This window comes from Emydura macquarii, unplaced genomic scaffold (genome assembly GCF_026122565.2).
Source record: "Emydura macquarii macquarii isolate MOO-44397 ecotype Brisbane River unplaced genomic scaffold, CSIRO-AGI_Emac_v2 contig_1146, whole genome shotgun sequence".
In the NCBI taxonomy this organism is placed as follows: Eukaryota; Metazoa; Chordata; order Testudines; family Chelidae; genus Emydura; species Emydura macquarii.
Window position 1 is genome coordinate 18,521,523 of NW_027131283.1, and position 18,290 is coordinate 18,539,812.

At 41.1% G+C, this 18,290-nt stretch overlaps 1 protein-coding gene across 1 annotated transcript; it reads left to right on the plus strand.

Moving 5' to 3' along the window:
• Positions 1-6,631: 6,631 nt before the first annotated feature.
• Positions 6,632-18,074, plus strand: CENPW (centromere protein W). Its single transcript, XM_067546789.1, has 3 exons — positions 6,632-6,906; positions 15,352-15,465; positions 16,987-18,074. The coding sequence occupies exons 1-3, from the start codon at positions 6,817-6,819 to the stop codon at positions 17,011-17,013; spliced, it is 231 nt and encodes a 76-aa protein (XP_067402890.1). The 5' UTR covers positions 6,632-6,816; the 3' UTR covers positions 17,014-18,074.
• Positions 18,075-18,290: the final 216 nt, after the last annotated feature.

Below are 18,290 nucleotides of genomic sequence, written 5' to 3' on the forward strand. Positions count from 1 at the left end.
AAAAGAAAGTGCCTAATATTAAAATAACCATGACATGCTTATCTTCTTATCAACTTTTTATTTAAAATTACGAACATTTCACAATGTCACAGAAAGTGAAGAACTTTTCTACTTATTTGAAGTCTCTTCACAGCTAAGGATGAAATCCTGACCTATTCTAAAGTACACTAAGGCTATGTCTATGCTATGAGCGAGGGGTGTGATGAGAGCTAGCCTGAGTATAAATAGCAGCATAGCTGTGGTAGCATGGGCCGCTGCAGCGGAGGTCTGGCTCAGCTGAGCGGAGTACAAACCCACCTGAAAATGTTGGGCACATGCTCAACTTTGCCTCTGCTGTCTGTGCTTCTAAGGCTATGCTACTATTTATACTTGTGCTATCTCTCATCAAGCTAATGCAAGTCTGTGTACACGAGCGGGGGAATAGGATTCCTAGCTTGTAGTGTAGACATAGCCTGAAAATGCTAACCTACAGAGGTCCTGGGACAGGGACACCACCTGTATTTTGTGCAGCAGTGTTCCCTGCTAGCTGGTTGGGTAGGGATAATGAGCAACCTGAGGTAATCATTGGGTGTGGGCAGGGAGTCTCTACATAGTAGATCTGACTCTTCTCTCATTTGCACAGGTAAATCAAGAGTAACTCCATTGAAGTCAATGAAATTACAGTGTGTAACACTGGTGTGGGAGGAGAATTAGGCCTAGTATGTATCCACTGAGCCAGAATGTGGTGGAGAGAGTGATGCTACTGTCAACAGTGATACTTCAACCTGGAAGCCAGTTTAAGAGTGACGTTTGGGCACTGCATATATTTTAGAAGACAAAACTCATTGACTTTGCTTTGTGTGTGGGATGTGAACTACTTTCACCAGAAGCTCCTGATACTGATCTATGCTGATAGTTAGAATATATTTATCTAAGTATTTTATGTGGCCCCCTTAACCATAGCATCTGAATGCAAGAATAGTGTTGCAGATAGTAATCAAGTATTATCAGGTTTAAATCACTCCCTTGACACTGGTCTGACTTTCAATACTGGTGACGTATGTCACTTTTTACATTGTTTGTTTTTGTTAAAAAAAACAAGATCTAGAAGTATTTAAGCAAAAGCATATTCTAAATTCATTTGGCCTGGTTCTCTGCTGTGCAGTCAGTTGCATCTGCATAAAGTAGGTGTAAAAACCTACCATATCAGAAATGTATATCCCTTCTCTTACATAGATGATATAATTTTACATCTACGTTGCACAGGTGTTCAGGACTACACAAAATATAAAGAAGGGGAGAATCAGGTGCACTCTGTTAATGGGAATTTTGTGAAGAAGCATAACAAATGTATAATATGCCTTTAGGTTTTTAATAAAATGGAAAAAGTAAAAATTGCACAAACATATTGTGGAGTTGTGGCAATTTTTCTTTATTAATATGTAACAAAACAATGTTTTTCATTGTCTAAAGAAGCTAAATTGTCAACTGAAATTATAATATTTGGGGATTGATCCTCAGCATAACTCCACAGATTCAAGAGCTACATTGATTTACAGTTGGTCAGGATCTTGCTCTTCACGTTTTTAAAACAAACAGCCTCCTAAATTTACTCCTTTCTCTGGGTTTCCCAGTGCTTCCTGTCTCTAAGGTGTTTATTTTTTTCAAGTCTGATTGTGAAACCCTTACTCACATTGGTGAATACTTAACTCATCAAACAGTCCTATAAATTTAAATGGACTACTTGCATGAATGTTTACTAATGTAAGGGTTCCTCAGTTGGGTCTGTAGATTAAGTGCTTTCAGTGCAGGGCCTGTCTTCATTTTATCATTTAGATCACTGAGCACATTTAGTGCTTAAAACATAAGAAATAATACTAAAATAAAATAATATATTGTCACCTTTAGCTTCAGTTTAGGATGTTAATCCTAACTCCGCTACTATTAAGAATAAATGCTTACTTTAGTGGAATAGACTCTTAATTCATTCATATTATATTTTCAAAGCAACATACTAACTTTGATTTATTACCTCACACAACAACTTTTAAAAGCAGGTAAATATTATTATCCCCATTTTGCAGATGAAAAAACTGAGCCAAGGCAAGATTAAGTGACATGGTTTTAATTGTACAGCAAAGCAGTGGTAGAGCTGGAATTAGAACCTAGGATCGTAGTCCTGCACACTACCAATAGATCAGACTAGCGTTTCTCAACTGATGAGCCAACACCCCTAGGAGAGTCATGAAAGGCATCGGTTGATTGTGAGGTGTTGAAAATGATATACAATTCTAAAGCAAAAAAAACAAAAACCCAGAATAACTGTGGGGGTGGCCAAAACCTCAAAAGTTTGTGAGGGAATTGTGTAATAGATGCAGTTCCAGTAACTCCGCCCCATGTGTGTTCATGCAGGTGACTGTCCTCCACTACCTTGTTCCCCCCACTACCTGCATAATCTTATTGTTCAAGGACAAGTATGCTGTCAGATCCTCTCAAAACACACACACACATAGGCTTATCATTGATACCCCTTTTATTCCTACAGCAAATATAAAGGGATCACAAAATTTTGTGATATCAAATAAGGGGTTGCCAACCTAAAAAGGTTGAGAAACAGTGAGCTACCCTATGCTGTCTCTCTCTGTATATAAAATCTATTGTTTATGTTGGTCAACAGGACAGTAAGGTGTTGTGCTCTTTTATTTCCTCTGCTCATTCTGCGGGGTTCTGCTGAACTCCATCCCAGAGTGTCAACTTCAAAATCCCATGCCATGGTCCCAGCTCTGCTCTGGCAGCACAAAGTAGCCCTAATGCTGGTTTATCTGGCTGGTGGAGTATTTCCTCAGTGACTTGAGTGTAGTGAACAAAGCAGTCTGTTGATTCTAAGACATTCAAACTGATAACTGCTGCCTTTAGGTTCTAATAAACTTTTTAATTTTATTATTAAAAACAAATCTTCCTTTTCTGAAGTTTGTTGTGAAGTCTGCAGCCTGACAGAGAGTCCTGGACACAGAGTTGTCTAGAACTGAGCGAATAATCAATTTTTGGTTCGGTGGATGACTTGAAAAAAAAATTCAGTTCATTTCTAACTGCAACAGAGTTTTTGTTTTTCTTAAGAACATAAGAATAGCTATACTGGTCAGACCAATGGTCCATCTAGCTCAGCATCCTGTCTTCTGATATTGGCCAATGCCAGGTGCTTCTGAGGAAATGAATAGAAGAGGCAACCAGTGAGTGATCCATCCTCTATTGTCCACTCTCAGCTATTGATAAACGTAAGCTATGGACACTCAGACCATGGTGTTGCATCCCTGATCATCCTAGCTAATAGCCATTGATGGACCTATCCTGCATTAACTTATCTAGTTCTTTTTTGAACCTTGTTATAGTTTTGGTCTTCACAACATACCCTGGCAGAGAGTTCCAGAGGTTGACTGTGCTTTGTGTAAAGAAATACTTCCTTTTGTTTGTTTTAAACCTGCTCCCTATTAATTTCATTGGGTGACCCTTGTGTTATGTGAAGGGGTAAATAACATTTCCTTATTCACTTTCTCCACACCAGTCAAGATTTTATAGACCTTTATCAGATCCCCTCTTAGTCGTCTCTTTTCCAAGCTGAAAAGTCCCAGTCTTTTTAAATTCTATATAGAAACTGTTCTATACCCCTAATTATTTGTGTTGCCTTTCTCTGTACCTTTCCCAATTCTAATGTATCTTTTTTTGAGATGAGGCTGCCAGATCTATATGCATTATTTAAGATGTGGGCATATGATGGATTTATATAGAGGCAATATGATATTTTCTGTCTTATTATCTATCCCTTTCTTAATGATTCCCAACATTCTGTTAGCTTTTTTGACTGCTGCTGCACATTGAGTGGATGTTCTCAGAGAACTATCCACAATGACTCCAACACCTTTCTTGAGTGGTAACAGCTAATTTAGACCTAATCATTTTGTATGTATAGTTGGGATTACATTTTCCAATGTGCATTACTTTGCATTTATCAACATTGAATTTCATCTGCCATTTTGTTGTCCAGTCACCCAGTTTAGTCACCCAGTTTACCTTTTGTAACTCTTTGCAGTCAGCTTTGGACTTAACTACCTTGAGTAATTTTGTATTGTCTGCAAATTTTACCACCTCACTGTTTACCCCTTTTTCCAGATCATTTATGAACATGTTGGACAGTACTGATTCCACTGCCCTGGGATTCCACTATTTACTTCTCCATTCTGAAAACTGACCACTTATTCCTACCCTTTATTTCCTATTTTTTAACCAGTTACTGATCCATGAGAGGACCTTCCCTCTTATCCTAGGACTGCTCGCTTTGCTTAAGAGCCTCTGGTGAGGGACTTTGTTAAAGGCTTTCTGAAATTCTAAGTACATTATATCCACTGGCTCACCCTTGCCCACGTGCTTGTTGACCCCTTCAAAGAATTCTAGTAGATTAGTGAGGCATGATTTTTCTTTATGAAAACCATGTTGATTCTTCCCCAACAAATTTTGTTAGTCTTTGTGTCTGATAATTCTGTTCTTTACTATTTCAATTTCCTTGGTACTGAAGTTAGGCTTACATAATTGCTGGGATTGCCTCTGGAGCATTTTATAAAAATTGGCATCATGTTATCCATCCTTCAGTCATCTTGTAGAGAAGCTGATTTAAATGATAGGTTACAAACCACAGTTAGCTCTGCAATTTTATATTGGAGTTCCTTCAGAACTCTTGGGTGAATGCCATCTGGTCCTGGTGACTTATTACTGTTTAATTTATCAATTTGTTCCTTCTCTAATAATACCTCAATCTGGGACAGTTCCTCAGATTTCTCACCTAAAAAGAATGGCTGAACTGTGGTAATCTCCCTCACATCCTCTGCAGTGAATCCTCAGGCAAAGAATTCATTTAGTTTCTCTGCACTCTGCCTTGAGTACTCCTTTAGTACCTTGATCACTCTGTGACCCACTGATTGGTTAGCAGGCTTCCTGTTAGTTTTTGTGTCTTTGGTTTGACAAAAGGAAAACTAGAAAAACTTGTCAAAACAGTAGATCAAACGAAACATTCCAAATGTTGATTCAAAATGATATTGTGAAATGTTGATGTGAATCCAAATGTTGGTTTTGACCTTTTCCACACAAACTGCTTTGACATTTCTGAACTTTATGTTTTCTGGGTTGATTTGGGCCAAAACTATTCACCTACTCTGATGCAAAGCTGTAACTCATTTCAGTGCCCCCCCCCCCCCCCCCCGAAAGCCCTTCTGGCAAAACTACTGTTCACCCAAAAGCCTTGCCCAGCTCTAGTCCTGACAGCCTGCAGAGTGGAGCTGAGCTGACTGCTCTTGCTATTCGAGACAAAAAGTAGATAAGGTAATATCTTCTTAGGACCAGCCTCTGTGAGGGGAGACAAGCTTATACAGAGCTCTTCTGCAGCCCTGAAGCCTGTCTCTCTCCCCCATAGCAGTTAGTCAAATAAAATGTATTACCTTGCTCATCTTGTCTCTCTGAGGTCTGGTCTGTACTACAGAGTTTTGTCAACAAAAGTCAGCTTTTGTCGTCAAAATCATGGAAGTGTACACACTGAAAGGCATCTCCCATCAATGTAGCTCCCCTGCTATGCCGACATAATAAAACCACCTCAATGAGAGGTGTAGGGCTTATGTTTGCATAGACAGGGTGATGCAGTATCAATGTAGACACTGCATCCCCCTTACATTGGTAGTTAGCTGTCATTCATGTCAATTTCAGGGCTCCAGCAGACTGGATCCCAGCTCCTGGCCCTAGACAGCTTCTCTGCCTGCTTCCACTGTGAAATTGACAGGGCTGCCCAGCTAGCTCCCTGCAGGCACCAGGGGGAGAAGCCAGGGCAGCTGGACCCCACCCCCGAGAAGCCCTGGACTGCTTCCCCTGGGGAACAGGGACAGGGCTTCTCCAGCTCCCGGTGGAGAAAAGGGATGGGAGAAGCCCAGGGCCAGCTGCTGGTGCGGAATAGGGAGTTGGGAACAGGGAACCAGCTGGGCACCAAGAGACTGTCCAGTCTCTCAGCTCCCCACATTGCCCTGTGAGGACGCACTTCACTGACCCAAGGTGAGTGTGGACATTAGCCACTGCAGTAAGTTGACATATGTTATGAGTGTTGACTTATTTTTTTGAGTGCAGACAAGGGCTAATACCCTGGGCCTCACAGGGCTACAACAGCCCTGCACAGAAGCTCCAGCTGAGCTCCTGGCTGTAACAAGTCCCTAATAACTAACAGCCCAGGCCCAGCTGGGGGCAAAATTGGGCCTAGTGCCCTGGGCATGCTCTGGGTGCAGCCTTGCCAACCTGGCTTTATATTCATTGCCATCATGTAATGATGGGCAGGGGAGAAGAGACCTGAAGGTTTCCCCAGCCACAGAGCAGGTGCACGCGCCTCTGCGGCCTTAGCCAAACCTACTGGACTAACTCACTCTAGAGGGTATTCTGAAGGCGGGAGGACAGGACAGCGCGTGCGTGCGTGAGTGCCTGCCCGCCCACCTTCTAGTTTGCAAATAGGTGCGCGCGTGCGTGTTCCACGGCGCCTCGCCCTTAGCCCAGCCCGCCCGCCCGGCGCGCGCTTAACGTTTTGCGGGAAGGGGGTGGAGCCTTCACTGTTGGGGGGGAGAGGAGCGGGTGGGTGCGTCACCGTCCCTCTGGGAGTCCTCCCGGTCCGCGCCACTGCGTCTGCGCGGCGGTAACGCGGTGGATTCGAACTTCGAACGGTCCCGGAAGGGGCGGTTGGACCCGCGCGGGATTTACCGGTCCCGCGCGCGCTGTTTGCAGCGGCTCCCGGACCCCGACCCCGACCCGGCGGGAAGGATGAAGCGAGCGGCGCCCCGCAGCACCCTGCGGAACCTGATAAAGAGACACAAGCCCCAGCTCCGTCTGGCGGCCAACGCAGACCTGCTGGTGAGGGAGGGGGGCTCGGGAGGCCCCCGGGGGGCGGTTCTGGGACAGGCCGGGGGGGAGCTGCCCAGGCGCGGGCGCGCAGGGACCAACCCCGGCTGCGCCCAGCAGACGAGCTCCCCAGCCCTCAGCGACAGCTTCCAAAGATCGGGCTGCGAGGCCGCCCGGGGTTGGGGACCGGGCTGCCCCCGGCGGGGGAGGGTTGGAGTATGACGGCGTACGAGGCTGCCCGGGGGGAGGGGACGGTTCTGGGCGGGAGGGGGATGTTTTTGGGAGAAGCTCCCCCTGGAGTTAACGTAGTTCTACTGATATAAGTCTGTAGGGTAGACCCGGTCTCAGTGGCTACTGTCATTACATTGTCTGACCTCCCAATAATTTCTTGCAACTATGAAAATATAAATTGATAAAATTGGAAAAAAAAATGGTTACAATAAACATGGATTATTGTCCATCAAAATTATAAAAATCAAATTTTGCCACGCCTATATATTTTGCAGTTGCCTCTACAGGCTGATCAGCTCCAGACCCCTTTGTTACAAGCATTGTGTGTACAGTAAATGACAGACCCAGCCCCCAAAGCATTTACAATCTAAAAGACAAATAACAGAGTAATGAAAGGATAAGCAGACGGGGCTTTGAGGGAGATGGGGTAACTCTAGGAAGATGTATGTAATTTTTAGCCAACGAGAAGCAGTAATTGCAGTTTCCCACCTGTCTTGCTCTTGTTATGTTGCAGTTTTCCATCTGTATTACAGCAAAAGTGAGAGAGCCATCAGCTAGTAACCATATGGTTATTTGGCCAACGTTTGAATAAATAGCATATAACCTATATAACTGGTGGTTGGAGAGTTGTTTGTATATAGATGCTATATTTTGGTAAGGGGGATTTGGGATAAATCAGTATAATGTAGGTGTTATCTTCCTGTTATGAAGTTAAGGTTCACTGCAAACTGAATATTGGTTAATAACAGATGCACTGTACGTATGCATCTTAAATTGTGCATTTTCCGGTAAAGACACCTGAGTAATTTAGGCCTGGAATTGAGTGAATGCCATCTAGTAATTTGAAATGTACTAGTCATACATTTTCCTGGGTTCTATTTTCCATGGAGAACAAGTACATTTGGACATACTAGGTGGAGGTAGGGATAGAAGTCGACATCTACAGTTGAATTTTCAGAAAACTAAGCTCAACAGAATTATGCTGATGCTGAGATGTATGGATCTTTTGGCCACACTACTTGTGCTGGCTGCAAAGATAGAGATAGGATGGTAGCGCAGGAGGTGTAACAGTAGCTGTTTGATTTAGCAAGGGGTTGGACTAGATGACCTGCTCTAATTTAAGAGTCTAAGGATCTTCCTACAGTGGCTAGTGAGTTTAGGGGAGTTTGTGCTAGAGGCAAAAAGCTGCCCTCATGCACAGAAGTATCTCGGCCTGTAGTGTTTGAGATAAGAGTTGAGTACTTTGATCCAGATTTGGAAGTGCTTTTCACTTTTTTGTTTGTAAATAAATTACTTATTTTAGAAGTGTAGGATCAGGATTTTTTACTTTCACATGTATAATTGAAAATACACATTAGAAAAGAGTATTGAATACAATAATGCAAATTATTATACATTTACATGCACAAAATGTTACAGAACAGATTTTGAATTTAATTGAATAGGTAAACATGGCATTCAGTATACACCAAATGAAGCTAGATATAGATATTCCAAATAAAAGTGGAAATAATCATGTAGAAATAGCTATAGCCCATAACATTGTATCCTAAGGAATTGCCCTCAAGTCACTTACTTAAAACAATATAGGCTGACTCAGTGCTCAGAAGGTGATATTAAACTAATCATACTTGCAAAATTGTTTCTTAAAAATATCTGTAGTCACTGATCATACCTGCTGTTGTAAGGAGAAGCTATCTGTTTCTCCTGTGTTTTAGAAAGAATGTCCAAGAGTGGTGATCATCCATAGATAATACCCTTTTGGCTGCTGCTGCTACTTTCTAGCAATATTAACTTTTATGTATTGGACTCTAATAGAAAGAGCACAGATCCCATGATATAACTATGTCCTTTATCTAACAAGACTTGAAAATAGAAAAACCAGAATTTTCAATCTCAATCAGTCTTTGTGGCTTGTCTTTTCCCAGAATTATAACACAATTTAGGGAGGGTAGGTTGCACGTTCCAGATGTAGAAAAAAGCTATTAGCTAGTTCCTAAACAAAACTGAGGGCTAGGTTCATAAAAGGAGGTAGGCACCTTACTGCCACTTTAGGTGCCTACATCTCAGTATCAGGCCCAACTGGGATTCACAAAACTGTGCTCAGCTGCCACCTCCCTAGGTGCTTACATTTTTGCAGTAAAAGTTCCTTAGGTGCTTATGTTTCTTGCCTGCCTGTGCACTGCTATGCCAGCCATGCCAGCTTTCAGACACCTAAGCCCCAAAGTGATGCACAAATTGGGGAAAGATAGGTGTTCCTCTGCTTAACGTGTCTTGGGGCCTGATCAGGTAAGTCTGCTCAGAACTCGCCTACTGGATCGGGCCTCTATAAGTGAGCTTGCACAAAATGGCTGGTGGGGGGGGGGGGTGAGAGGAAGACCGACCTCATAACTTTTAGCCCAGTGGTTAGGGTACTCACCTCAGGTATGGGGGAGCCCCAGTTCAAGTCCACCTGAGGGGAAGAAAAGATTAGAACAGGGTTCTACCACTTCTCAGGTGAGTCCCTGCCATTGAGCTATGGGATATTCTGAGGGAGCTCCCTCTGTCTTTGCTGTTGAAGCTGTTGCCAGAGGTAGCTGGCACATATATTCTGGGGGTGGGCGGGGGGGGGCATCTGCACTCACTCTGCACTCACCCTTCAGCAGTGACTCCTGTCCTGTGTGTCTAGGCCTGGCACCCTGCTCCAGCCTATTGGCTGTGGCTGCTCACAGATTGGGAAGAACCTGCCACAGCATGTATCTGCACACAGGTCCTCCTGTGACACTCGGACCCTTCTGAGTTCAGCCAGATGCAGGGACTCAAGATCTCTCTTCTCTCCCCTGGGATTCTTTTCATTACTCCTTCGCCCATTACTTCAGGATCCCTGACTATTCCCTAACCCGATCTCCTCCATTCTCCTGGGACTGTCACCCCATCCTAGTAAATTCATCTTGATCCCCTGCATGGGGACTCTACTCTCCTTGTCAGCCTTATCTCCTCATCTTGGGAACTCCCCAGATCTCCACTAGAATAGGTCTCTGCCACTTCCTTGCTCTCTGGAAGCCATAGCTCCTTTGCCCCCTGACTTCAGACACAGCTCCCAATCCTCCCCACTTGGTGGAGCTGCCTGCGTCTGGCACTTTTCAAACATCTTCCTTCTCAGGAAGCACTGTTCAGGAACTAGCACCCCCTGTCACAACTGAGGAATCTAGCTCCACCTTCTGAGAATCCAACATGAAGGTGAGGCCCTCCCTCCACGACACCCATGCCCACCCTCCTCCTGGCTTTGGTGCTGCTGGATGCAAGGCTTCACCTGCTGAATTGGGTGTGCATGTGAGTGGCGGAGTGGCTCAGAAAACGATAAAGCAAAGAGGTGGGAGGGGGAGGGACTGAACCCCTCTAGCCTAGCCACCTGCTGTCCACTGCTGTTCGTCTGTGAATAAATAACAAAAGAATTATTGGGCCAGAGAAAGAGAGCTTATGAGAGTGACTCTAGCATGATGGTTAGAATACTCATCTTGGAGGTGGGAGACCTGTTCCATTGACTTTTTAAAAAAATTATTTATACCACAGCTTCAGTAGGAGAAAGTGAGGGAGCACCACAAGAATATTCCATAGTTCAGTGGTTACAGGCACGCACTCTGTAGAGGTGACAGATCCCTGGTCAAATCCCTTCTCCCACTCAGGAGCAGGGGGTGTCGCCCACATCCCAGGTAAATACCACTGGGCTAAAAGTTTATGAAGGAGGGTCTCTCCCTGGCTTCTTGCAAAAACGGCATAGTCATGTAACTCAAAGATAGATTGGCTATGAATGCCAACCAGAGGTAGGTACCTGGATTTAGATGCCTGTCTCCGAGAGAGGGATGGAGTTTAGCGCATACCCCTTTGGTTTGGCATCTTCTGTTGGCTAGTTTGTCAGGAACTGCCTAGCGTGCTAGCGTTTGTGAATCCCATTCTGAGGTGCCTCTCTCTCCCCGTTCATTGCATAGGAACCTAGATTTCTAATCCAGGCTTTGAATCCCAGTGATTTTTCTAGAAGCCTAAAAGTTAGTCATGGCAACACTCATTGTCATCACACCTAAGTATCTTTGTGAATCTAGTTCTAAGTCCCTGAGGGTATTTCTACATAGCAAAGAAAACCCTGTGGCTGGCTCATGCCCACTGACTTGGGGGTCTGGCTGCAGGGCTGTTTCATTGCTGTATAGATTTCCAGAATTGGGCTGGAGCCTGAGTTCTGGGATCCTGCAGGGTGGGAGTCAGGGAAGCTATCAAGGATTCTTGTCCATAAAAGTATGATGAGAAGATGCTATGCTCTGTTGCCTCTCAGGCAGAAGACTGCTTGTTTAGCAGTTCCTGGTGACTATATGCATTATCCTTGCTCTGCTGTTGAGAAGAAACTTAGGGTGTGTCTACACCATGGCGGTGCAGCTACACTGCTATAGTGTAATGCTTCCTACATCACCTCCAGGGGTAGCAGTAGCTAGTTCGATGGAAGAATCCTTTTGTTGACTTAGCTGCTTCTATAGTAGGGGTTCTATAGTAGGTGGACCTAACTACTGTGTTGAGGGCACAGTTTCACAGCCCTGAACAACGTAGCTTGTTCGACCTAAGCTTTGAATGTAGGCCAGGCCTTGGACAGATATTAATGGGGTGACTGAACATCATGTTTTGGTAGTAGAACTAACCCAGCTTCCTGCCCACTTGAGATGAAGGATCCAGTCTCTTCTCTCCTGCGTCATCTCCCTTCCCCACCTGCTAAATGTCACAAGTATAGTAAAAGTATGTGGCAATCAGTTTTCCAGCTGACCAAGAGGACTTGGATCTTTTGGAAGGTCTCAAGTCGTGGAGCTGCAGACTCTCTTCCAGCTTGAGGTAATGGGAGAAGAACACCACTCTAGTTGGCTGCATTATTTTAGAACCACAACCATGTATCTGCACTACAGAAACCACCTCAGATATCACACTGCCTTCCTTGTTTGCAGTTTTGGTGCTGAATCTGAAGAAATAGATCTTGGACTATCCTTTCATTCCAGATAAATCCTCCACTGAACAGCATAAGGCACACCAGCAGGACAAAATGAAGAGCTTGCACTGATTCTTTCTGTACTTTATCCCTTGGGGTAAAATGTAGGAGTTTAATGTTCAATGTCAGTTTGGCATCTTCATGCCTACAAATATGTGCATCTTTCTATATTTATGTGAGTTTGGTGTATTACAGTGCAGGGTCATTGTTGCATTGAGTGGTTTAGAATTCTGTCCTGTAAAGCACCTTCTCTGCTTGAGGTATTCTAGTGTAATATACAATAATTCAATCACTATAGACAAAATGTGTGCACTTAGGTACTTGGCAATAACTCATCTGCTTGGACATTCCAACCACTTTTATTGAGAGAATCACTTTTTTTTCCTTTCCATTTCCCGTGGCCTACTCCCTTTAAAAAAAAAAAAAAAGAAAGAAAAAGTACTGTAAGTTTCAAATTATTTCTGAAATATTTACTACTTTTATCTGTTTTTATTGAGGAGCACTCTGATTTTACTTACACTGGTATATGTATTTTTAAATCTCGGATTGCAGGTAAAAACGCCTCAAAACTGGGAAAATATTCCTATTAAAAATAAGAGAATAATAACACAGCTGGTCAGAGAGAAAAACACTCTTTAAGGATGGTTTTAAAATGAAGAGTTTTACCTTTTGATGCCACAATAGAGTATAGATGTCAGCAGAAGGGATTCATTTTTCAGTTTCTTTAAGAATTTAAAATGTGGAAAGTTTGTATAGTTACCATTTTCCAAAAATCGAATCCCCATGTTGATATGTTCAATAATCCAGGTTCTTATGCTGAACATTATTTTAGTGCCACTGTTGTTTGAATGTTTCAAATATTCTCTGCATGAGTAGTTTAAAAATTTTAATCAGATTAAAAATGGCTTTGATAGTTTGCCAAGCAAACCTGCAAGAATGTCTGCTTTTTATATAGTACATATATTTTTGTAAAAGTTGGCGTGATTTGGAAATATCTGTTGCATATTAATACTTCTGTAGTTCAGCAGATTAAAAAATTTCATCCATGTGGCATGCTAGTCACACTAGCATTAAAAATATGCTTGTCTGTGTGTATTGTATGTCTATTACCAAAGTATTTCCAGTAAATAAACGCTGAAGTGTATTCTTTTCTTGTTGTATAATTTTATAGCTTTGCAGAACAGATATATTGACAGAATAAGCAAGAAATTGCTTTTACATAAATTATGTTTACATGATATGAAGGAAATATAACTTACTAGGCATATTTCAGTGGTCTTTTCTAAACCTTTTGGTTGAGGATGAATTTCTTGTAGATTGTATATAAACCACATAGATGAAAACAAATAAAAGACTTTCTCTAATCTTGTCGCTTGTTTCATTTACGTTCATTTTACCCTATTTTAAAATTCAACCATTTAGAACATATAACTTTTAAAATACCATTATTGGCCAGTTATTATCCTATATCAGTTTTAAGCTAAATCACTTAGAATTAAACCTCTGTAGTAGGAGATAAGTGTGTAGTGGGACATAATATGATCTCATGTGTGTGTAAGTTTATAGTTGAAAACTTAAAAGCCGTGTCTGCCCTTGATCCATGACAGAATTTTTCTTGTCAATGGAAATTACACATGGGGATCAAGGCAGTATATAATAGTCTTAATTTTTCTGTATTAGGATTACAGGAGTGGGCTTACTCAAGTAGTCCGTTGACGTGAATCGGACCACTCCTGTGAGCAAATGTTTTTTGGATCAGGCCTCTGTTGACTGGTTATGTTAAATTGTACAATTTGTAGTTTAGTTTCTCCTTTCTTTTCCATTTGAGAAATGAGGGACTACATTTATCAAGAGATTAATTTTTAGTCACCTGTCTGGCACTTGCATCTTATGATTTTATAGTTCATCTTTAAGAAGCTGTTTGTCTTGATAAGAGTTATTCCATTAATCAGTGGGGTATGTTCTATCCTGTGTTTGAAATCTGTTTGGTGCAGGAAGATATGGGGGAGTTTGTGAGGTAGTCTGTTATAACTCTCTTATTTTGTAGGTGTATTGATGCCAGTCCCAGCACAAATTAGACTGTCTACACTACCACCTATGTCAGTATAACTTTGTCGCTGAGGGGTGTGAAAAAGCCACACCCCTGAGTAACATAAGTTATATCGATCTAAGTGCTATGTGGACAGTGCTATGTTGGCAGGAGAGCTTCTCCCGCTGACATAGCTACTGGGGCTGGAGTAATTAAGCTGATGGGAGAGCTCTCTTTCTTGTCGGCTTAAAGCAGTTAGACTAGAAAGTTTACAGTGGCGCTATAAACTCTGTAGTGTAGCCATAACCTTAGAGTAGCCTGGGGGTTGAGTATTGATGGAGCAGAACACTGTCCCTTCATTAATGTCATCTGCAATATGGACAGTTCAGTTCATCTTACAGGAGATAGTTCTGCCTGTTTTTTGCCATTGGAGGGAGAGTTCCCAGCTCTTGGGGAATTCTTGGCTGATCTGTTATAGCTAGTTGTCACTACTTTGCACTGCAGGATTAGAAATGAGAATCTTGGACTAACTAAGAATTTCCCAGCCAAGTTTGTGAACTATACACTTAATGATGGCAGGGAAGAGTTAACTGGTCACATGGTAATAATTGCTGCTCCTTGTTTCCAACTACTAAAGAATGGTCAGATAAAGAAAAGCTGTCTCTGAAAATAATTGTAGGTAAATATTCAACACAAAGTGAGAGGGATCTAGAGTGATTAAATAAATCTAAAGTAAAATCAGAGTATTTTAGTTCACGCCAAACTAGATGAGTACATGTTTTGAATGGAAAGGTGTAACTCCTAGTCATAGACAGGAGTCTTTTGGGAAAGTGTTGGGAAATGCCAAAATATATTATGTAGATGCAAATATTATACCTGTATATATACATGCACCTGGTGTGTGTGTGTGTGTGTGTGTGTGTAGCTTTTTTTAGTACAGGCACTTTTTTTAAAGTTTCACTAAATTGAAGTTGTGTGTGCAGGAGACTTCTGAAGCAAGAAATGTTCAGGGCTAGAAAATTAAACTAGCTGAGTTAGTCACAGGAATTCAGAAATATTTTGCTGCATCTTTTGAGATAAAGGATTGATACTTTATTTTTAAAAAGGCATTTGCTAAATCAGTATAAATTATCAACTGTTTATAAGCATTTTGTTAGAAACCTATTTGACTGCGTTGATGTTTTGTTCTTCAAAGGTGCATTTGAACTTCTTATTGTTTCTCCACCGATTAGCAGAGGAAGCCAGGACAAATGCTTTTGAGAACAAGAGTAAAACAATTAAATCTGAAAATGTCATGGCTGCAGCAAAGGTAATACAATTAAAGTTGAATTTTCTCTCTCCCTTTTTTGTTTAAACAATATTAAAAGTGCACTGATAAGGTTGCATAGTTACTATAAAAAAGCCAGGATATACTAAAAGAAAGATTTGAACAGCAACACTATCTTGGCCATGTTGTTTTTTATTTATAAACAAAACATTTAAAAAAAACCCAACCCTATCTCAAAATATCTTAATTTGAACAATAATCATAATGTTGTAAAATCCGCTACAGTAATCTCAAATAAACTGCCTGCACATCAACATACTCCCCCATCTCATGCCATAACCCCAAATTTAAAACCCTTTGTCTGAAATGAAGACAATTTCCCTGCCCTTCAGCCTCTTGGGTGTGGGGAGTGATGAAAATCTGGAGTCTTCCAGACCAAGGATGGGATCAAGTTCCATAGCAGAGGGGTGTTTGTGGAAAATGGTGTTATTTCAAGGGAGCTATAGATTGAGTGGTTCTGTTGATCTTAACTGCAACAATACATGTGGATCTGTTGCCAGTGGAACGGTGAGAAATATCATCTTGAGCCCAGGGTAAGCAGGTGGTCTGGGATAGCTTCAGAAGCAGATTTTCTTAATCTGCTCCTTGCTGTTTCATGCAAACATCAGCAGAGGGCATCTGATGCTCCTTCAAATCCTAAAACCCCACTTGTTTCTCTGGGCCCTGTCCTGTTTCATTTAGACTAGGGAAGTATTAAGTGGAGTATGGGAGAGGAACGTTTGGAAGGGTCAGGCCTCATCCAAAACTCAATTACTCTCAGATGCTCAAGTCATCTTTGCATCCACCTAAGTAGTGCTGGACAAAATGGAAAAATAAAGTTGAATGGCATGAAAATATTGGAGGCCCTGTACTCCATGGTTACTATATCTTCTAGTCCATTTTTTCTTGTGAAATATTAGCTGCATCTATTTTTGTTAATATATTTAATACAAAATAGAGAGGATGTGTAGTGTGGCCAAGTTAAATATTGCACTTAGAATCTTGTGCATTTCTAACCTTTTAACTGTGCAATCTTAACATTATTTAAACATCTTTGCTCTTGTCTATTTTTTTAAATGAATAAATGGGAAAGAAGAAATTTCCTTGTTTTAATAATATTAACACTTTATGGTCCCAGTTGGGCTGAGAAGTGATCTTCCCAATTTAAACTCTAAACCAAAAAATGCCCATCCAAAGTTTGGATGCCCTTTACATAAATTTAAAAAAACAATATGAAGCATTACAAACAAAAAATCAAGCATAACAGCAATACAATTACATTTTAAAGCCTCTTGTGCTATCTAGATATAATGGGGTAAGAGCATTAAGGGATGTGATTAGAGCTTTACTGAACTATTAACACTTCTGGGTGGTCTCTCTAGAAAACATTGGTTTTAGAAAGCTTTTTGCTTTAAGTGGCATTTTGTCTAAAGTATGTTCTGATATGAATTTAAATGACTGATTTTGTTTGAATCACAGTGGACATATAAGTAATGATGAGTATACTTTTCTTCACTTTCACAGGTTATTTTAAAGAAGAGCAGAGGCTAGGAAATCAAGAAGTATTTATTCTCTAATCCTGCTTGCTTTATCCAGTGTATTTTTATTAACTTTTAGATATCATGGCTAAGATCCTCAGTTGGTATAAATAAACATAATTTCATTGAAGTCAGTAGAGCTACACTGCTTTACCTCCTCTGAGGAATTGGGCCCACGTTCTTAAGAAACATCCATGTTTATACATTATATGTATTCCTTTATCCATGGGTCTCTTACCAAAGCCATGAGGCAAAAACTTGTGGTGAAAGTAGATTTTTTTTTTTTAATATAAGTTTTCTGTTGTACCTCCAACTAAAATATTGGGAAAAACCTATAGCATTTCCCTTCCATGTCTTATTCCTAATTAGAAAGTGTTTCCTCATTTAATCTTTCTAAGAGAGACTTTACTCTGAATGACAGTTTAGTTCTTGTTATGCAAACAAAATGTTGGCTTCCTAAAGAAGCCTTACAGTCTGACAGTGTTGTGTCAAATATCTTGGTTTCAGACTGTTTATTAATCTCTTGTTTCACATCCTTAATTCTTGAAATAATTTTCAAGAACAGCAAGTTGAATAAATCTTCTATATTTTTTGGGACTGCTAATGGGATACAGAACCTTTATTTTTAGATGGGGCACTAACTTCTTCCAAATTGCTCCATTGGCTATCTGGTGGTCTATGTCAAATGAACTGATGGTCTTAATCCAGGTCTTTGTGGGCAAATGCATTTCATAAAAACAGCCACTACAACTGACGCCAATTGCTATGTTTGAAATTGGTCCTTGAAATTGGCAATAAGTATCAACTAGGCATGGATACTGTGCAGCTCTCTACCCTTCTGTCTCTGGGTTGAATCTCAGTGGTGTGTGGGCATATAGAGTGCTTTCATTCCAAGTGTCTTGCATCCTAATGAAACTAAATTTTTAAAAATGTAGACTTGTATCATTTTCTTTTGTGCAATAACACTGTTCTTTTGTGTTGCTTTGTGATTTATGTAACATTAACAGGGCTTCATGTGTGCATATCAGTTAATTTTCATTAAACAGAAAAAATAAAGGCTTTTTGTACAATGTAGGCATGTGTTGAATTGTGTTATACTGTTAATATGTTAATGGGAATAGTATAAAAAGATAGATCTAAATATTTTCATTTGGTACAATTCCTATTTGATTTATGTAGTTTAAACAAATTGTAGCAACATTAAAATTTAAATCCAGATGCATATACCATACAAAGAGCACCCCCCACCACGCGTGAGTGTGTGCGCGCGCGTGTGCACGTTAAATCCTG